This window comes from Podarcis tiliguerta (genome assembly GCF_965153285.1).
Source record: "Podarcis tiliguerta genome assembly, chromosome: 1".
Classification (NCBI taxonomy): Eukaryota; Metazoa; Chordata; class Lepidosauria; order Squamata; family Lacertidae; genus Podarcis; species Podarcis tiliguerta.
The window spans coordinates 111,209,481-111,231,215 of record NC_139534.1 but is presented as its reverse complement, the minus strand read 5'-3'; the positions used below and the strand labels follow the sequence as shown (position 1 = coordinate 111,231,215).

The 21,735-nt window shown below is 44.6% G+C and overlaps 1 protein-coding gene across 6 annotated transcripts in view; it reads right to left on the bottom strand.

The window, feature by feature from the left end:
• Positions 1 to 405: 405 nt before the first annotated feature.
• Positions 406 to 21,735, bottom strand: part of SPATA7 (spermatogenesis associated 7) — a 59,965-nt gene continuing 38,635 nt past the window's right edge. For 5 of the 6 annotated variants that reach the window (XM_083448183.1, XM_083448184.1, XM_083448187.1 and 2 more), the window contains 7 exons: positions 17,436 to 17,911; positions 15,019 to 15,085; positions 13,727 to 13,791; positions 10,683 to 10,736; positions 3,497 to 3,574; positions 2,120 to 2,177; positions 406 to 963 (listed from right to left, as the gene is read on the bottom strand). In XM_083448183.1, the coding sequence (XP_083304309.1) occupies positions 484 to 963; positions 2,120 to 2,177; positions 3,497 to 3,574; positions 10,683 to 10,736; positions 13,727 to 13,791; positions 15,019 to 15,085; positions 17,436 to 17,911 (1,278 nt within the window). In that variant the 3' untranslated portion in view covers positions 406 to 483. The remainder of the gene's footprint in view (positions 964 to 2,119; positions 2,178 to 3,496; positions 3,575 to 10,682; positions 10,737 to 13,726; positions 13,792 to 15,018; positions 15,086 to 17,435; positions 17,912 to 21,735) is intronic. The other variant, XM_083448186.1, reaches the window with a different exon arrangement.

Genomic DNA, 21,735 nt, shown 5'->3' with positions numbered 1-21,735 from the left:
GCATTGCATTGCAGCCACCAAAATAAACGCAACAACCCTGATTCAGAAAACTATGCACTGGAATGCATACAGCCATAAGAAATCACTGAGCCAGGGCATATGTGTTAAAACAAATGGCTACATAGCACAGGCACATCAATTCAAAGACTGTATTTTACCGTTGCAAATGTTATATTCATTTATTATAAATAAATCTTATAAATAAATCACACCTGCCTTTAAAATATATAGAAAAGTTCTACATTCAAGAGTTTTCAGCAGATAATCTCATTGTGTTACATTACATGTCAGCTGCCCACTACCGTGTGTGTGTGAGAGGACTCAGTTCGCTACAGCCTGATTCGTAAAATACTCGGGCCCTTTTTTTACGGGTGCATCCAAAAGAGAAGGTTTTTAAGGGGGGGATCTTTTGCTATTGTTTTATTTAGTTTGCAAAGTTCAGATATCTGCACCGCTGGCTGGCTTGGTGCTTTGCTGCTAGTTCTACTGCATGTTGTCGGTGGAGATGGGGAGGGATTCTGCAAAGCTTTCTTTGAGCTCGTCGACTTCCCTCAAAGAGTCGCTCGTTTCAAAGTCAGCGTCGCAGGTGGTTGAGCTGAGCGCCGGCGGCAACGTGCACGAGGTATCTGCAGTTTCATCGGTGACCACAAAGGAGGAAGGATCCAGCCCCACGCTCACTGGTTCGCTCAGATTTGGGGAAAAGCCGGCCTTGCCCTCCACCTTCTCAGAGTCATTGCTGTGTACGGGAGATACAGCGGGATCGTTTCCATTTAAATCCCCCGCTTTTAACAGCACCTCGCATTTTGCTGGCTTGTTTTGTCTTTGAGCTCTGCTGCGATGTTGGCGGTGCTCAGCTGTCTCAGGCCTGCGCAGACCAAACATGTCCAAGCCTCCCGCTGGCTTTTCCTCTTTGCTGCAGCCCAAGTCAACTTTCAGAATCTCCAGCAGGTGGCGCATTTTGGTCTAAGATTTCAAGGAGGAAATAATACAAGAGTTCAGAAAAACAATTTTAGATTTATTTATTTTTAAATATATATATATAATATGGTACGGTGTTTTTGTTTTTAACTATCAGAAAGATAATCAAATAGGTCATTTTGAACCCAGGCTTTTCTGGGTAATTGAAACTGAAATATATATTTTAAAAACCTGCTTATTCCCGGTTATAATGCATTCGCTTCAAAGTGTGATTATCATCTTCCAAAGCAACTACTTTATTCCAAACTTAAAAATGGTAAGCATAATGCTGGTGGTCAACAAAAGAATTTCAAAGACTCTCTCAAATCTAAAAAAAATGTAGTATAAACACTGACAACTGGGAAGCACTGGCCTGCGAGTGCTCCAGTTGGAGAACAGCCTTTACCAAAGGTGTCATGAGCTTTGATGACTCAGGACGAAAGGGAGAAACGTGCTAAGAGGAAGGCATGTTTGGCAAACCCTCACCGTGATAAACTCCTCCCTGGAAACCTATGTCCCCACTGTGGAAGGATGTGTGGTTCCAGAATTGGCCTCCACAGTCACTTACGGACTCACTGTTAAAACCGTGTTTATCGAAGACAATCTTACTCGGCTACGAGTGATCGCCAAAGAAAGAAGAAGATAACGCATCCAAGAATGAACAGTTCAGTACAAATTCTTAAATGGGTCTATATAACATGTATATGAAATAAGGAACTCTCTACGTACACGTGTGTGTGTGTATTTTCTACTGAACAGAAGAAAAAAACAGTTTCACAGAGCCAAGTGTTTAAATCAGTCAGTAGCTGTCTATGCATTTAATGCAAAACTATGGTTTAGTTAGTAAGTCACACTTGTTCACAAATGCTCCATGTGCATCTGCTTTGCTCAAGTGGGTAAATAAACTACAAACCTAACTTGGTTTTTTTTGGCATAATAAGCCACAATTGCCATCCAGCCTTAAGCCACGGTTTGTTGCTTAGCGATAAAGGTTTATTAGGGCAAAATAATCTCAGGCTGGGTCATCGTGCTCTTTGTGGTTTGTTTGCCTGGTCATTCCCAGGGAAGAGCAAAGTGGGTGTACTCAGTGAACAGGATAACAACAGCATTTGCGTTAATCTTATGTGGCCTTATCAAATGGCCTTGTATACCCAGGACATACCTCATCCAGGTGGTTCTTATTTTGTTCTATGTGACGCTCAAATAACCTTTCCAGAGCCCTTTTTTTAAAAAAAGAAGAAACATTTTGCAATGAAGGTGCTGGTCATTTTTCAGAAGGAAACCATTTTTAAAAATTACTAAAGTTGTCTAAGCACCAACACTTAAAAGTGTTTTCTAGACAGAAGCAAAAGAAGCAGAAGCAGCTAAGATTCTCTTATTTATTCTTTGCCAGGAATATTTCTCAATAAAATAAAACGCCATTAAGCAAAAGTTTAAAAAGTTATTAATAAAGCTTAATTGACTCGGTCACTTGCACCTGCAGAACTAGCACTTCTACAAGTGCCCTGCAGTTTCCAGACTGCATTCATCAGGAGTCTGGCCTTAGGGTGGCAAGAAAATGTCCTTTGGAACTCCCTGCCTATTGACATTAGGCATGTGCCATGTATTCTTTCTGACGCCTGCTTAAAATGCTTCTGTTTTGGGGGCTGGTTATTCAGATACATGACTTCTTACATGCTTAATTGTCCTTAACTGCTTTTAGATGTTTTTAACACCCTTTGAATGTTTGAATAGGTTTGTATTTTATTTTTTTAACTGTATTTTTACTGCAGATATGTTTACTGCCCAGGGCTCCTTTTGAAGGAAGGACAGGATATAAACGGCTAAAAAGAGAGAGAAAAGGGCCATGTCCAATTATTTCCCTTTGCCTGAAGGAGCGTCTCCACTCCCATCGTTCAGCCCGGACACTGAGATCCAGCGCCAAGGGCCTTCTGGCGGTTCCCTCATTGCGAGAAGTGAGGTTACAGGGAACCAGACAGAGGGCCTTCTCGGTAGTGGCGCCCACCCTGTGGAACACCCTCCCTTCAGATGTGAAGGAAATAAGCAGCTATCCTATCTTTAAAAGACATCTGAAGGCAGCCCTGTTCAGGGAATTTTTTAATATTTAATGCTGTACTGTTTTTAACATTTGATTGGGAGCCATCCAGAGTGGCTGGGGAAACTCAGCCAGATGGGCAGGGTATAAATAAATTATTATTATTATTATTATTATTATTATTATTATTATTATTATTATTATTATACAACACTCTTTGATCCAGTGGAGGCTTAAATGACTGAAAAGCAGGCGGCCAACAATTATTGGTGATTCCCGGTTCCTTCTGCAGCCCAGAGGACTGCAGGATCCTTGAGAAGAGCATAGGCAGTTTTGCTGGATCCTTCTTATCAAACTGTTTTTGGTTTCCTCTTGTCTGCTAGATGCCTGACCAGACCTCTTCACTTCAGCTCCCAGTCACTTATATAATGCTTTTCACAGTATCGCGAAAAAACTTTATATATTTTTTCCCAAAAAATAAAATAACCTCAAATATATCCAAACCTGTTGGAAAACAATCCGAGCTTAAGAATCTCATCTGTTATGTCCTGGATGAAATTTAAATACAGAAGTTCTTCTTCTCTGCAGAGGAAAACAAAGAAAGCTGATATGTATCTCTCTCGGAAGCAGTAGATTATATAGATGTAAATATAGCTATCGATAAATTTAGGCTGGAGATCATTAGAAGCAAAGGACGTCCAATACATGCAGGTCCTGCCTGCTCACTATGTAAAAACTATGCCCAAACCTCCCTATAAACCCTGCAAGGAATCAGATATCCAAACAGCTGTATCAGACAAATCAGAGAGCAGGAGAGATCAGGTAAATCAGTTTCCCCTTTATCTCTTTGCTGGTTGGCTGCAGCCATTTCAGAAAGAAAAAGGGGGGGGGGAGAGAGAGAGAGAGAGAGAGAGAGAGATTGGAGAAATCATGGATTAGAAATGTTCCCATGGGAATCAATGGAAATTGTGTAATTGTTATGTGAACACTTGCCTAACAAATTACCTGCATGTAGTTTCAAAATGCAGCCATATAAAACTATCAAGGTTAAAATGAGTAATTTGAACTTGATAAGCTGCTGGAGTTAGATGGGTAGTACTCAACCAAGTTTTAGGGAATGAAATTAATGAACATGACTAAATTGGGCCCGTTAATTTCAGTGGGTCTGCTCTACATCAGTTGAATACCACCCTCTGCTTCCATAATGGGCTGCAATCCTAATCCACTTTACCTGGGAGTAGCTCTCATTTAATTCAACAGGCCTTGTCAGACATGAGTAGAAGTGTGCTGTAAATGGGTTAGATTAATGAACTTATTGAATGACAAAAGATGCACCAATTAATTGGGCAGCAGATTTTTTAAAGAAGTTCTTTAATAAAAGTACTAAACTGTAAAAATAAAAATAAAAATACACCCTAAAGATGGCAAGCTGTATTGTAAAAGAGGTGTTCTGTTTTTCCCTTCACGCAAGAGGGAACGCCTATTCTGAGATAGCGCCTATTCTAAGACACACTCTGGTCACCTAAAAACAAGGAATGTTCTTTTTATTTTATTTGCTTTCACATTTGAATTCTTTTTATGGCTTCAGAACATTCCCCCCATACACAAATGTGAATCAATTAATCAACAAAAATGTGTATGATTAATTGGGCCAGATTTCTGTTATCAGGCACCTGCCTTCGTTCTTAACCCGGCCTCCTAACAGATTAGATCACAACAGGAGCCACTCTTCTAAACCTTCAATACAGTGGTGCCCCGCAAGACGAATGCCTCGCAAGACGGAAAACCCGCTAGATGAAAGGGTTTTCCGTTTTGGAGGTGCTTCACAGGACGAATTTGCTATGGGCTTGCTTCGCAAGACGAAAATGTCTTGCGATTCCTTGGGTGTTTTTTTCCGCTCCTCACCCCCTTTTTCTAAGGCACTAAGCTGCTAATAGCCTTTTAGCAGCTAATCCGCTAATCCCTTAAGCCTTTAATAGCTGCTAATAGCTGCTAATAGCCACTAAACCACTAATAGCGCTAATCCGCTAATGGGCTTGCTTCGCAAGACGAAAAAACCGCTAGACGAAGAGACTCGCGGAACGGATTCTTTTCGTCTTGCGAGGCACCACTGTACTCAGGAGTTAACAGATTAACCTACTAGCAAATGAGAATGCTTTAACTTCTGCAATTCCCCACACATTAGAAGCAGGTAACCTCAAGGCTGTTCCCTCCCTTGTTCCCACTCAGCCTTCTCTTATAATGTTATTATATCTCCTCCCCCCCCCCCTTAACAAATGTGTTTAATAAAACAAGACAAAACATTTCAAGTCACAGGAATGTAATTTAATTGCTCAGATGTCTAAATAGTAAGCAAACAGATGCAAACGAACGTCGGGGAGACGCAAACACTTAATAGAAGTAATCAACCATCAGTATGCAAATCTGTTGATAGGGGCTGCTAAATTTCCTTCCATAAACAGAAATGGCATCTGTAAAGGAGTTGTTGCCTGAGTGAAGGGTGCTGAGCATCGTGAACACCTTGAATGGCTCTGGCACAGGCTCCTTTGCACCCGCCGTAAATCATATAGAGGTTGGAAAGTTTCCAGCTACTTGGCATTCTGATCAGACCCCACGTTGATGCTTATAATACTACATTCCTGCAGTGCCTTCCAAGGAATACTAGAACGCTTTTCAATATTGTGTCTTGCAGCCCAGATATCTTTGAAAGACAGAAAGAGAATGCAAACAGCCTCCCCCAAATCAGTGGCAAAGCTGGGATAGGGGAGACTTCTTAACACCATTTCCCTGGCTTGGCCCAAAGCTTTGTTTGGGCAGGGAAAGAATCAGACAGTTTTTCCATCTTGGGTTCCCAGATTCAGCTGGACTACAAATCCCATTATCCCTAGCCCAATGAGGATGGGATGATGGGAGTTGTAGTCCGACATCTGGGGACCCTAGGTTGGAGAAAGCTGCTTTATCCTGTGGTGGCATGCCTTTCTTTATGGTGAAGGAGTGGGCATACCATCGCACCTCCACCATGAAGCAGATGATGCTGTGTGAGCTGGGTGATCCACACCAATGCCTAATTATGCTGTGATGCTCGTTGTTCTTATTTCTCAAAGAAAGGGAGGTGTGTGAGCCTGTGTTAAAAGTACACAATTTTCTCATGCAACAAAGTGCTGGAATGCACAGCTGCATGTTCACTCCCACTCCTTTCCCCTCATGTGTACAGAGCTTAGATTCAAGTGTCTGAGTATTTTCCCCACCATCTCGCACGGCATCTCACTGTTAGGATTTTACGTAACCGATGCTGGCTAGTGTGATTAGTATAAGTCACATGAGATGTCTGAGAAGAGCGTGGGAACGGAAGACTGTCTTATCTCTTCCGTCTGAGAGTGTTATTGGACTATACTTTCGCTTTTGCTGTATGCTTTCTGTTTTTTGCCAGAGTTCGGAGAACACAGACGGGATTATGGATCCTCTGTATATATTGTGAATAAAATGTAGTTTAGATCTACAGATGTTTCTACCTTCTTGCTGAAGACTTGTGTGTACTTTTCATAAGAGAAGTGTCGCAGATGGGCACTCTGGAGTGAAGGGACATGCCATTCCAGAGACGTGCCCACCAGGAGACGCTTGGAGGTACTGGGGGTCTGCTGTCCCCCCAGGAGCGTTTTCCACGAAGTGGATTGTTTGATGATCCAGTGCCCTCTGCTACTCTGGAGTAACGACAGCGAGTTCGTTCCAGGGGTGCCTATAGTGCCGAGGCTGCGTTCCTGCCGGAGAAGAGTGAAGTTGGCTGTGTGCCGTCGGACTGTGTGAGTACCCTTTGATTTAAGAGGGCAATAAACCTCAGAGAGATAAGCAAGCCTTAATTGCCGGGAGTTTGCCCGAGCTTGCTGGAGACTGTTTGCTGCTGTAGAAATTGTTGTGGGACCTTTTGGCTGCAGGTAAAAGACCAAAATGGATTCCAAGCAAGGAGTCGGATTGCGGTCGTGTCCGCCATTATCGGACGACAATTATGCTGCGTGGTCACAGAAAATGGAGGCCGTTCTTGTAAGGCAGCGGCTGTTCCATGTGATTGAAGACCCGATCCCACTGCAGCCGGATAGAGTATGGCGTGACCAGAACAGGCAGGCGAAAGGACTAATCACCCTGTCTGTGTCTGATGATCAGTTGATTCATATCCAGGATTTAGCCACCGCACAAGAGATGTGGGAGGCTTTACGAGATGTTCATCTCAAAGCAGGGAGTGCTTACTTGCTTTTCCAACGGCTTTTTAATTTGAAGTTGAAAGCTGGAGATTGCCTCCAAAAGCATCTCACGCAGTTGAAGTATCTGCGTGGTCAGCTGATGCAGAGGAACTTTGATCTTTCGGAACCTGTTTTCTGTCTCTTGATTATCCACAGCCTAGATGGGAGGTACGCGACGGTTGTGTCACAGCTTGTAGCTCTGCCAGTTGCAGACCTCACCGTGATGAGGATTTGTTCTATGCTGCTGTCAGAGGCTGATAGACAAGCAGCATTTGTGGCAAGTGAGGGGGAGAATGGAGCTTCGAAAGCCCCCCCTCTGGTTGCTCAAAGGGAGGAGGGAGCGGTTGCTCTTAAGGCCACACGGTGTTACAAGTGCGGGGCCATCGGACACCTTCAACGCAATTGCAGGAAGGGCCAAAAGCCCAAAGAAGCGACAAGGAGCTCTGGAATGGGAGGAGCCGGTGGCAGAGAGCGTGCTAAGCCCCATCTTACACAAGCACTAACACCAGACATCTCATCGTCCACACAGAATGCTTTTGTAGTGCACACAAGAGCCACAATCCACATGTCTGGGCAGAAAGGTTTGTTCACAACCTTCAAGAAGTTGCGGAATACCGTCAAGCAAGCGGACGGTCAATCTTTTAGAGCTACAGGGATTGGAACTGTGCATTTGGAGAGCATCCAAACCACGATTAACAATGTCCATTATGTTCCAGGACTGTCTTCCAATTTGCTGAGTGTGTCTCAACTTACTGAGCAAGGCTTTAGTGTTTCTTTCAACAGGGAGAGATGCGTGATCGCCAGAGATGGAAGAGATCTCCTGTATGCCTACCAAGAAGATGGACTTTATTTACTTTCTTTTGACAGTAATGACTGTAAGAAATGTGATGATGCATTTTGTGTTACAGGTACAAAGCCAAAAGGCAAGAAGTCTGGTAAGGTAGTCACGAGAGCTTTCCTGTGAGTGTATGCTGACGTGATTGGTCCTCTATCACCTTTTAGAGGCAAAGCCAAGTATTACCTGATTACGGTTGATTCTTTTTCTCAGTATTCATGGATCTATATGCTAGAAAAACAACGTCAGGCTTTAACAAAGTTCAGAGAATTTTGTGATAGGGTGCAATTTGTTCATGATGCGAAAATTGAATGTCTTTTCACTGGTGAAAAGCAGGTTTTTGTTTCACAGGAATTTGAACATTTCCTATGTGAACAAGGAATAAAGCACAAGATTGCTGTCCAGGAGTCTTCATGGAACAATGATATGTGTGTGAAGGTGAACACAGAGTTACAAAAGGGCATGAAAGCACAACTGCTAAGCACAGGTTTGCCACAAGAGTTTTGGGCTGACTTGTGGAATGCTTTTGTTTATACTCGGAATAGAAAATATTCCAAAGATGTAAAAGGTACGCCCTATGAGAAACTGTTCCAGAGAGAATCTTTTGGCAAATACCTTAGAGTTTTTGGGACTGACATTTGGGTGGAGACACCGCAGAGTACACGTAGTACACATGGCAATTTTATGGGTTACGAGAAAGGACAATACAGAGTTTTACTGCCTGACACTGATACAGTGATTCTCACTAGGGAAGTAGAACACACTGCTAGAAAGGAGAAAGATATTCTCCACAGTTATCCCATTTTTGCCACTTCAGATGTAGAGTTTGACATTGACATTGATAGTGACAGTGAAAGCATCACTGAGAGTTCTGATACAGTTGACACAGTTATTGCCAGAAGTACACGTATATTGTCCAGACCATCGTTAGAGTCTGAACTGGAAGAAGAGAAAACACTGTTCACTGTAGGTCGCAGTTCTCCCAAAGAGGAGACGGTCAGTAAGGAAGACCTGCCCATGATACACAGATCAGACAGAGCTACGAAGGGTAAACCACCCAACAGGTATGCTCAGGAATTTTCCAACACAGCTGTTGGAAATATAGCTGTGGCTTGCATTTCAGACCAGGTTACAGAACCTGAGATCTTGAACGGAGTACAGGGTTTGTCCTCAAAGGGCAAGAAACCACGTCTGAAGGTTGCAAGAGTCAACACCGTTTCCTCAGACCAAGGAAAAGCTAGAGCTCTAATCCCATGGAAGAAAGGAAATCAGAGGTGTGAACTGGTCAGTCCAATTGCAGGGAGTTCCAAAGGTGGAACTGTTACAACAGATGTATACTATGTGTATGACAACTGTTTGTTTAAGTCACTTAATGCTGCCCTTGCTTACGCAGCATTGATTACCTAAAATGGGGGTGGATGTTAGGATTTTACATAACCGATGTTGGTTAGTGTGATTAGTATAAATCACATGAGATGTCTGAGAAGAGCGTGGGAACGGAAGACTGTCTTATCTCTTCCGTCTGAGAGTGTTATTGGACTATACTTTCGCTTTTGCTGTATGCTTTCTGTTTTCTGCCAGTTTGGAGAACACAGACGGGATTATGAATTCTCTGTATATACTGTGAATAAAACGTAGTTTAGATCTGCAGATGTCTCTATCTTCTTGCTGTGTGATGCCAGAAGACTTGTGTGCACTTTTCATAAGAGAAGTGTCACAGATGGGCACTGTGGACATGCCATTCCAGAGATGTGCCTACCGGGAGATGCTCGGAGGTACTGGGGGTCTGCCGTCCCCCCAGGAGCGTTTTCCACACTTATGTGTGTTTTTCTCACTGTGTGTGATGCATCTTTGCTCCTAAAAAGCACGGGAGGGAATGGGAGGACAGAGTTTCTTTTAATTTTTATTCATAGCAGTGGTAAAGGTCAAGGTGAAGGGATCCCTGACCATTAGGTCCAGTCGTGACCGACTCTGGGGTTGTGGCGCTCATCTCGCTTTACTGGCCGAGGGAGTCGGCATACAGCTTCTGGGTCATGTGGCCAGCATGACTAAGCTGTTTCTGGTGAACCAGAGATGTACGTAAATGCCGTATATCTTCCTGCCGGAGCGGTACCTATTTATCTACTTGTACTTTGACGTGCTTTTGAACTGCTAGGTGGGCAGGAGCAGGGACCGAGCAACGGGAGCTCACCCCGTCATGGGGATTCGAACCGCTGACCTTCTGATCAGCAAGTCCTAGGCTCTGTGGTTTAACCCACAGCACCACCCGAGTCCCATAGCAGTGGTAGACACTGTTTAAACCAATCAACCAGATAAGGAAGCATCATGTTACAATTGGTTCTCTCCCAACATTATGTGCCTCATTTAGGCATCAAAGGTGGAGGGCAGAAGAGGAGAAAAAGGAAAGAAAGAGTGCCTGGAACAAAGGAATGATTTGCCAATGAGAGGTTTTTGCCACCATTGGGCTGATAGGATCTGGAGTCCAACTGCAGCTGGACTCCTCTTCCCTGGCATAAAGTAACCAGCGCAGAAGGTGCTCCCTCATTATTGGTTCAGCCTTATTATTAACAATTCTGAACGTTCAGAATTTTCGCAATGCTGAAATGAAAACGGCACTTACTCAGCTTGGATTCTTTTCATCGTTGGGGACTGCGCAGAAGACGGTGACGTCACCCTGAGCCACAAGCGGTTGGGAGAGAGGGCAGCACAAGTCAGACACTGAAGGCAACGCACTACCACAAAGCCGTCATGCATTTATGCTCATATATACCTCAATGAATAGACTAAACGTGGAGGGGGAGGCTCCTATTGGCAGAGGGTGGGCTGAATACCATATGTTTAGTGGAGAGGAACACATGTAAAGTGCTTCTGTCTAGCTGTTATTGCTTCACTAAATAATCCTGGGTATTTATGGCTTGGGAAGGATGCAGAGAATTTTGTTAGTGATTCCTAGCCCTCCTAACGTAACTACATTTCCCAGGATTCCTTGTAAAGAAGGGTATCACTATTAACCTGGTTTCAAAATGTAACATACACTAGTGGTGAAAGTAAGGTTAAACAATATTATAGAGACTGGCTTCATTCTCTTGCATTCATCAAATTCTGGCAACTCTTTCTGAAATGACCTTCACATAAAACCACCTTTTAAGGAAGATGCCCAGGGATCTCTTGTAAGTCAAGGAATGCCACTTCTGATGGGCCTCAAGTACGTGACCCGCATGCTATTTAGACTGAATTTTTTTTAGCATGAGGAATTTATCCAACGAATGGCCCCGTTGGTGTGTTCTACATACTAATGCCTTCGTGATCACAACAAAAGGTAGTTTGAAAAATCACTTCTGACAATGCTGCTTTTCAGCTCAAGAAAAGTACATTGACTTTTATAAGCTTCTGAATTTACAATATCTCGTTTCCTAAAGGGAAATGCTCCTTAAGTAGGTCTTTGATTCAGTGATTTTACAGCATGCCTATCATAGAGCTCTCATGTTGCCGAATATGCCACCCACTAAATCTATTTTATTTCAGTGCTTTTGTCCTCGATGCAGACGGAGAGCGCACAGAATGCAAAAATACCTGCTGCACCTTTTTATTTGGGGGCCCTCTGTGCCTCAGCACAAGTGAGTCATCAACAATATGAGTAGGCTTGAGTTTGGCTATAAACTCAAGAGGTTTATCTGGAAAATCAAAACAAAACACAATTGAGCTGTATCTAATGAAGCCGTCTTCCATTTGTGGAAAAGAACTTCCCTTCTCCCCAAAATCAGTCATGGAGGCTCCTCCAACCTTCCGGAGCAGATTTGGGGGAATGTGGGGGGCGGGAATTATGCTTGCATTAGCAGGGCAGCTTTGTTGACTGGGTTGTATTCAATGTTACTCATACAGAAGCAGATCCATTAAAATTAATGGACACAACAAACTTATATCCATTAATTCCAAAGGGTCTACACTTGAGCAGAACTTAGCTGGATACAGCCCAATGAGTGGTATCCAACTAAACTGTCACATCAGTGCATGAATTTGTCTTTCCCTTCTCTCCTTCCACGTGTGCCCTGCACCCTTGACACATCTGCTTTGGAGAGTTGGGGGAACCCCTAGAACAGATTGCGGGGGGGGGGGGAGCTGCGTTGCACAAGTGTGAATGCTTGTGCAGCTCAGTTTTGTGGGGTGTATGTTTGTGTGTTGGGGAGGGGCAGGACAAAAGGTACCGTATTTTTCACACCATAGGACACACTTTTTCTCTCCTAAAAAGCAAGGGAAAATGTGTGTGCGTCTTATGGAGCGAATGCAGGGGGGAGGCAGTCGGGAAAATCCCCCAAGAGCCGCACACAAGCTCCGTGCGCTCTTGCGGGCTTTTCCCCAGGAGGGAGAAGGGACTGACTGGCCTCATCAGTTGCTTCTCCCACCTCCCAGAAAAGCCAGGAGAAGCCACGATCTCTTTAAAGGGGTTGTGCGGCTTCCTCGGGCTTTTGCAAGAGGTGAGGGAATCCCCCCACCTCCCAGGAAAGCCAGGAAAGCCCTGCACAGCATCTCCCGGCAAGGAGAGGCTGCACGGGGCTATGGATTCTTTAGCCCCACGCAGCCTCTTCTGGGAGGGAGAGGATGCACGGGGCTAAAGGGGAAGCCAAAACAGTGAGCGGGATCCATCCCGCCCCCTGCCTTGGCTTGCTCCATAGCTGCGCGCAATCCCTCCGGCAGGGAGAGGTTGTGCGCAGCCTGTACGCTGCTCTTTGGGGCTGGGGGAAAATATTTTTTTTCTTGATTTCCCCCCCTAAAAACTGGGTGCGCCCTATGGTCCGGTGCGCCCTATGGTGCGAAAAATACGTATCTCAGCTATGGTAAAAGCCAGTGAAAAGAACTGTGACTTTCTTTGGAAAGGAATTTGGAGTTTTTAAATGGTATATCTGATGTCACAGCCATATTGGTGCTGGAGCATAAGAACAGGACAAAATTTGCCTCAAAGCACTCAAGAGGCAGAGGTGTACAGGGGATGGCTAATCTGGCAGGTCAGGTGTTTCCTCACTAGGCCCTTAACCCTGACTCTGTCTGGTGATACGAGAATCAGATCCTGAGAGGGGATGTTAGTCTAGCAGCCACATGACACAGCTACTTCACATGCTCACTTATTAATATGACTAAATGAAGATTATTTGACACACAAGCCCCATTTAAATTTCTTCATATGTATTAACATAGCCCTTCCAATCCCACCCCTTAGCCTGGTCTTGTTTGTTATTATACTTTTTATTAATCATGAAAGCAACAAGTATTTGGGCCACATCCAAATGAACTTGAACCTCCTTTCCATCTTTTGTTACCAACAACTTGCCCGAAATATTTCCTGGTGTACCACCCTGGGCCAGAGTTACTTCCAATAACCATTTTGTTTTATCGCATTCTCGCCATTTATTGGATAGAGAGAGAGATGCTCTTGCTGTTAACAAAATAGCCCCCTCCTTTCAAACATGCTTTCCCTCTTACTAGTTTTGCTGATGAAATCTTGTTTGAAGGAATATGTAAATATAGAAAGCATATATAATAGCCTTAATCTCAAAAAAGGCGCCTTTTCTAGATTTCACAGACATGGTCATAAGCCCAGCATCAGCAGAACGGCAAACAAGCAGAGTTGAGTATGAATATTGCCACCCACCCCCAAATGACATGTACCTTGGTGAGGAGAACTGGGGGAAAGACTTCATTTCATCAGCCTTATCATCTGCAGTGTCTTCCACCTACAACCCAGAGAAAGCATCTGTGTTATTGGTGCAAAAGAAATGAATAGTGAGAGGAAGGAACTGTAGTCTGTTAACATGTGGAACCGAACCTGTCCCCTCCTCAACATGCATGTGCTCTGCCACCATACCAGGAACAACGCAATGCGCCTGGACTTTTCAGGTATGGGAAAGGGCCATACCTCAGCAGTAGAACATTTGCAAGCAGAAGCTCCAGGTTCAATCTCTGGCATTTCCAGGAAGAGCTAGAGAAGGACTCCCGTCTGAAACCACGGTGAGCCGCTGCCAGACAGCGTACACAATAGTGAGCTGAATAACCCAGACAGCTTATTATGAGAACATGAGGCCTGCCAGTGTTTCATATTTTAGTTGAGATTCCTCAACTAGTCCAGGGGCTTGGACCAAGATAACTCTCAGCATCCCTTCCAACTGTACAATTCTATGATTCTATGCCATACAGTTGTGCAGCAACCTATTCCTTTTCAACCCCCCAGGACCACAAGCTACTCTCACAAAATATGATGGCCACCTGCAAACATCTCAAGGGCTGTCATCATCATCATCATCACCATCATCATTTATTATTTTTACCCTGCCCATCTAGCTAGGTTTCTCCAGCCACTCTGGGCTCCCAACAGAACATTAAAAACACAACCAAACATTAGAAACTTCCCTAAACAGGGCTGCCTTCAGATGCCTTCTAAAAGTCAGGTAGTTGTTTATTTCCTTGACATCTGCTGGGATGGCATCTGCTGGGATGCCGAGAAGGCCCTCTGCAGTGAGGGAACCACCAGAAAGCTCTTGGAGATGGACAATGGAGGTGGAGACGCTCCTTCAGGTATACTAGGCTGAGGCCATTTAGGGCTTTAAAGGTCAGCACCAACACTTTGAATTGTGCTTGTAAACAGCTCCATGGAAGATGAAGCAAGCTTGTTTTCTCCTGCTCCAGAGGGTAGGACCTGAACCAATAGATTCAAGTTATATGAAAGCAGATTCTGATTAAACATCAGGCAGTAAGAGCTGTTTGGCAGTGGGACAGACTCTCTGAGAAGGTGGAGGGCTTTCCTTCCGGGACATTTTAAAGCAGAGGCTGGATGGCCTCCTGTCATGGATGCTTGACACCAAGGGTCTACATAGTGATCCATTTCAACGTTATTACTGCTTGAAAGGTTAAGATGTAAAATGGCTCGTTGACTGAAATACATTTAAATATATCACTTGAATTACCTCCTTTATCATCTTCTGAAAGTCAGCCATATTACTTTTTTCTGACCCTTCAGACGCCACTTGAAAACTGCAAAATGTAATATGATATATTAGGCAGATCTTGAAGTTACCTTTAAACAGTACACTGTTTTTTTCTTCTTCTGTATGTCAGAACATCCAACTTCCAACAAACAAACAACAACCTAATGGAAATTGTAATGCTTTTAGATACCTGGGACAATCTCAGTTATGCTCTTGCTTGAGTGATGAAGGCACTGATGGGTAAAAAGTGCAAATCCATCTGCTTAGTTATCACTGCATTTTAGTATTGAAGGCAATTGCAACATAGATGAGGAAGCCAGATGATATTAATAGCTACGGTTGCTCAGCTAGGGCACATCCTCAGTCCTATGAATAACAAGCTACACAATAGATATTCATGGTCCTGATAGCATTCAGCAACCCCTCAGAATGGGAAGATTTGACAATATTAGATTGGGAGAACGTGTGCTTTGGCGAAGAGGGTGTTCACCGTGTATCACACATATTTCTTAATAATTGGATATATTTCCTACAACACTGTTGCTGCTTATCTTCCATTATTTTGGGGGGAAATTAAAGAATTAAAATTACATGGAGGATATGCAGTGGCAGTGCTTCGTGAATTTATTATTGATTGAAACAACTCCATGAATGTATATAACACCTCACCGCAGAAGAAAACACATGCATACCAAATAATTTGATCATTGTCCAATACAATTACCGTACCCACAATGCCAAATCTAAGAAAGGGATTGAGGATCAAAACTTCGGGGTTTTTTACCTTGCTTATTTCAGTGTAAATCCAAGGGAATTGTTGTGGTTTTAATCAATGACATTAGGTTTGTATGCCAATGTAAGTGACGGTGGTTCTCAAGTTAGGATGTTGGCCTTGAATCTTTAGAGAATTGAGTTCAACTGTTAAGTCACAAAGTGACCTTGGGAAGGTCACAGTATCCTAGTTTTAGTCTAACCAACTTATCTGTTGACATGATCAGACACTGCATATAGCAACCTCTCTTTTCTCTTTTCAACTCTGGAGCAGAGGACACTATTTGCTAATGCAATAATAATAATAATAATAATAATAATAATAATTTAAACCACAGCCACTCTGAGCAGCTTCGAACACATATAAAAGTATAAAAAAAAAACATTAAAAACTTCCTGATACAGAGCTGCCTTCAGATGTCTTCTAAAACTTGTGTAGTTCATATATCACAATGTGAATACATTTCAGTATTCAGAGCTGTCAGGGAACTGCCATTGGAGCTGGAAGCAGAGAGGAGGCTCCAGAGGGATGGCGGAGAGAGGGTGGCTCCAGGACTCTTCGCAGGAGACCAGCGGAGAGGGCACGAGTACTCCGCTGCCCACACCCACTTTGCGCAGAAGACTTCTGCGCAGGCAAAGTAGGAGAAGACTGGGCGTCAAACAGCTTCTATGCTGGAAGAGGTTCAAGAAACGCCCACTGACGGATTCTGCCAGCGACTGAGGCAGCCACGGAACTTGAGGCTGTCCAGACAGAAAGGGTTCAACCAGGCAACCTAGCCAGGAGTAACGGCAACTTACGCACGAGCAACCCCTAGAACCACTACAAGAGCTTTGGAACCTTAAGTTTCTGTAATTATGTATTAATATTGAATTCCATGGCTTAGAGCCAGACTAACTTCCTGTTTGCTTCTGAGTCCAATTCATAGCTTAACACTGAACCCCTAAATGGGTTGGAACATGAGTATCTGAAGAGGCACCTCTTCTGGCATCAGCCTGCCTTTTGTCTAAGCATCAGTGGATGAAAAGTGGGCCGAAAATAAATTTCAATAAATACATTAAATCAGTTAGTTGAATTTAGGACCTACTGAAATGAATGGGACAAATTAGTTATGATTAAGGCCAGTGTCCAACGCACTCATTCTGTTAGTGCAAGGATTCCCACTTGTACAATGGAAATCCCCCCTCCAATCTTTGTGTATGCCCAGCAACCTCCCCAAATCTGCTCCAGAGGGTTGGGGGAACCCTCTAGGGCAGAGGTTCTTAACCTGTGGGTCCCCAGATGCTGTTGGACTACAACTCCCATCATCCCTGAGCTCCGGCCTTGCTAGCTAGGGGTGATGGGAGTTGTAGTTCAACAACATCTGGGGACCCACAGGTTGAGAAAGGCTGTGCTAGGGTATGGAGGTGTATGTGGACAGAGGAAAGGGAGCGGGAAGTTTGCATCTGGTACACTGACTGCAAATATTAAGTCGTGGGTGGCAGGGAAGCATGCAGGTCCACTGCCCCATGACATGAATAGCTTTCTATAGCTGAGATTAGACACAAACTGGTAGCTAGATTCAGCGTTCATTATAAGAAAGTTTGTGGCATGACTGAGCACAGCCTGCTTACGAAGGTTTTTTCACCTGCTTATGTCGGTCTGTGTTTCTGCTTCCACCTGCTTGGTGAAATTGCTTATTTTCTGTCTTGCTGGCTTGTAATATCGGTACTGCGAAAGGAAGGACTTAGCATCCGATTTCAAAGTGCGTGGCGTGAATGGCTGCCGACCATTGGTGAAACGTTCAGAGTGCTTGTCAAGGAGATCCCCGCTGCACACTTTGGGTTCAGGGTTCGGGGCCTTGTGAGGATGCTTGTTTGCAATGCTGTCGGAAGAAGAGTTGGATGACATTTTGGAGTGCAACCTCTGGAGACTCGATGTATTGACACATGAGGTTGGGTCTGAGATGTTGGAGGTTTTCGGAGCATCTTTCCTGGCAGGATTTGCAGCATTCGGAAGGGCTGTGTTTTGCCTCTCTGGAGTTGCCTGGGGGCCCAACATACACCTTTGTTCACTAGGTGTACACGAGGGTAGCCCAACGTTGTCTTCTGCTTCCAAGGTATCCTAGCAGGGATTAAAAAATACATACACAGAGAGTAAGGCTCTGTCAGGGAACTGCCATCGGAGCGGGAGGCGGTGAGAGGGCTCCCGGATGATGGTGGAGAGGGTCCTAGTAGTAGGAGGGATAGCCCATACGCTGGGGAAGGAAATCAGAAGGGGAGGAGATAGACGAAGCGGAGAGCTGGCTCCAGGACTCTTCGCAGGAGACCAGCGGAGAGGGGACAAGTGCTCCTTTGCCCACACCCACCCTGCGCAGAAAGCTTTCGCGCAGGCAACGGGGGAGGAGACTGGGCGTCAAGCAGCTTTTATGTTGGAAGCAGTTTAAAAAACGCCCACTGACGGATTCTGCCAGCGACTGAGGCAGCCACGGAATAGAGACTGTCCTGTCAGAAAGGGTTCAGCCATGCAACCTAGCCATGAGTAAAGGCAACTTACGCACAAGCAATCCCTAGAACCATTACAGGCTCCTTCTGCTTTATTTCATTAAAAAGTACAGTCTTTTTTCCAGCTTTAATGTGTGCAGAGGAGGGCAGTCAAAATAATAAAGGGTCTGGAAACCAAGCCTTACGAGGAACAGTTTGAGGGAGTTGGGTATGTTTAGCCTGGAAACGAGGAGACTGAAAGCAGATATGATAGCCATCTTCAAATATCTAAATGGCTGTCATGTGGAAGATGGAGCAAGCTTGTTTTCTCCAGCTCCGGCAGAGGCTAGGATCTGAACCAATAGATTCGAGTTACAAAAAAGGAGATTCCGACTCAACATCAGGAAGTACTTTCAGACAGTAGAATGGACTCCCTTGGAAAGTGGTAAATTCTCCTTCAGTGTCTCCTTCCTTGGACATTTTTAAACAGAGTTCGACAGCTATCTTTACTTGAGATTCCTGCATTGTAGGGGGTTTGACTACTTGACCCTGAGGGTCCCTTCCAACTCTAAAAGGTAAAGGGACCCCTGACCATTAGGTCCACTCGTGACCAACTCTGGGGTTGCAGCGCTCATCTCGCTTTACTGGCCGAGGGAGCCGGCGTACAGCATGACTAAGCCGCTTCTGGTGAACCAGAGAAGCACGGAAACGCCTGGTGCCTTCATTATACACCTTTAGGTGCTAGGCAAAAACGTTCCTCTACATCCTATACCATTTTTAAAATGTGTTTTTTGGGTGGGGGGGTGCTATTGGGTTGTTGTTTTATTTTTATTATATATTTTTGTGGTTTTATATCTTGATTTTAATCTGTGAACCGCCCTGAGATTCCCATGTATAGGGCGGTATATAAATTCAATAAATAATAAAAAAATAATAATAAACAACCTCTGTTGCCAAATACAACATATTTGCAACTGGAAAAGTGGAGGTGGTGGCACCTTCCACCCTGAAGCACCTTTGGCTGCCTTAGATGCAGCTGTTTTACTCATTCATTTATGTACTGCTTAGATGCCAAAACAGCTTATTCTGTGCCACTGCAATAAAAGGTAAAGGAACCCCTGACCATTAGGTCCAGTCGTAGCCAACTCTGAGGTTGCGGCTCTCATCTCACTTTATTGGCCGAGGGAGCCGGCATACAGCTTCCAAGTCATGTGGCCAGCATGACTAAGCAGCTTCTGGCGAACCAGAGCAGTGCACGGAAACGCCGTTTACCTTCCTGCCGGAGCGGTACCTATTGATCTACTTGCACTTTGACGGGCTTTCAAACTACTAGATTGGCAGGAGCAGGGACCGAGCAACGGGAGCTCACCCTGTCACAGGGATTTGAACCGCCGACCTTCTGATCGGCAAGTCCTAGGCTCTGTGGTTTAACCCACAGCACCACCCGCGTCCCTCTTCCAACTTTACAATTCTATTATTTATATGATTTTTTCACATTTTTATTGTTCGCTATGTATTTATTCTTTGTTAGCCACCTTGAGTATTGTCAGGGAAGAGTTAGAAGTTTTCAGTTTATCAGAGGGAGAAAGCATTCCCCAAGGGGGGAGGGAGAGCGGTGAATCTAATAGAAGGGAGCGGGAGGAACAACAGGGAGGGACCGGCTGTTCACAGGAAAGGCAAGGGTTAAGTTCTAGCTCAGATTCGGAGGAGAGGAGATACAGGCCAGCTCTAGCCAGGAGGTTAGAAAAAAGAGCGGGAAAACGAAGGGAGAGGCGCCTTCGCCATTTTGAGGGTGGCTGGTCATGGAGAAGCAGAGCTCAGAAGGTATCTGAAATAAGTGACTCTGAGGAAGAATAGTTAAAGTTAAGAACCGTTTATAAGATTGTTTTGTTAACACACAATAAAGAGTTTTATAAAGAACAAGAAGCATTTGTGTGGTGATCTGAAGAGGACAACGACCAGTCCTGACAGAATACCTTCTGCTCTGCGCCTCTTCACTATACGTAAAGAAGGAGAAGCCAAAATGGAGGGAGCTGTGGCGCCAGTTGGGCAAGGAGAAACCCCAGCGCTCCAGCTAACATTACAGGACTTATGGCAACAGAACTTACAGTTGAAAAGTCAAGTAGAAGTACTATCGGCAGCACTGGGAGAACATAGAACCATGCTGCAAGCGACGTGTGGAGATAGAGTGAGTAAAACATTTACTGTACGTCCGCGTAGCTTCAAGGGAGAAAGCTCTGAATACATGGCTTTCAAGACAGAAATTTCTTACATAATTGAGATAAAGGATAAAGAATTTCAATCTGAGCAAGAGAAGGTTGCTTATGTGATTAATTTCTTGGAAGGGAGGGCTAAGGACTGTGTTATACCCCTAATATCTCGAAGGGATGCTACCCTAGGAAATCTACAAATGTTTCTGCAGTATCTTGACACGATTTTCTTAGACCCTGCGCATGAAGTAATCACAGCAAGGCAGCTGTTGAGGATGAGACAAGGAAAAGACACTGTGGGAGTTTATTGGTCCAACTTTAGTTTGCTGGTGCAGAAATTAAAATGGGATCTGAATTCCCCAACAGTTGCAGCCCTTTTTAGGGAAGGACTGAATAATGAGATTTTAGACCAATTGGCCCAAATGCCAGAACCTAGTTCCTTGGATTCTCTGGTCCGAACGTGCCTGCAATTGAGCCTACGCATAGAACGGAGGGCTAGTGAAAGGAAGGAACAATGGCGACCACGGTGGCGGGAAAACAATATTATCGAAAGTACAGAGAGCAGAGCGGGCAACATGCCAGGACGAGAGCGGCCAGAGCCCATGGAATTAGGAGCAGCCAGACCCCTCCCAGTTACTACCTCTTCCATGGTAAGAGGAAATGCAGGGAGAGGAAGAGACATGAGGCATTGCTTCGTCTGTGGAAAACCAGGGCATCTAGCACGACAATGTCGCAATCGTAAAGGATGGGAGTCTCTATCTGGAGCAGACATGGGAGAAGACAATTGCCCAAAGGAACTGCATCAGGGAAACGAATGTCCCCGGCTGGAAATGGGAGCTTGCAGCCGGGTGGAGAAGCAATAGAAGGCTCTCACGCAGAACCACCTATCCCAGGACTAACGGTGAAGGTGCAACTACAACTACCCAATGGACACAGGGTCCAGGTAGAGGCGCTGTTAGACTCAGGAGCGTCAGCAGATTTCATAGACCAGAAATTGGTACAGGAACACAAAATCGCTTTGTTACCTTTGAATTTCCCACTGCGAGTGAAAACAATCGACGGCAGACCGCTACTGTCAGGAGAAGTGACTTATGAGACTCCACCAATGAAAATGGATATGGGTCATCACTCAGAGACCAGGGCATTTCATGTGACCAAACTAGCTGGACACCCGATGGTGCTGGGCATGAGTTGGCTCAATCGTCACAATCCGGTGATTGCCTGGCATCAAAGGTCTTTGGTTTTTGGTTCGATC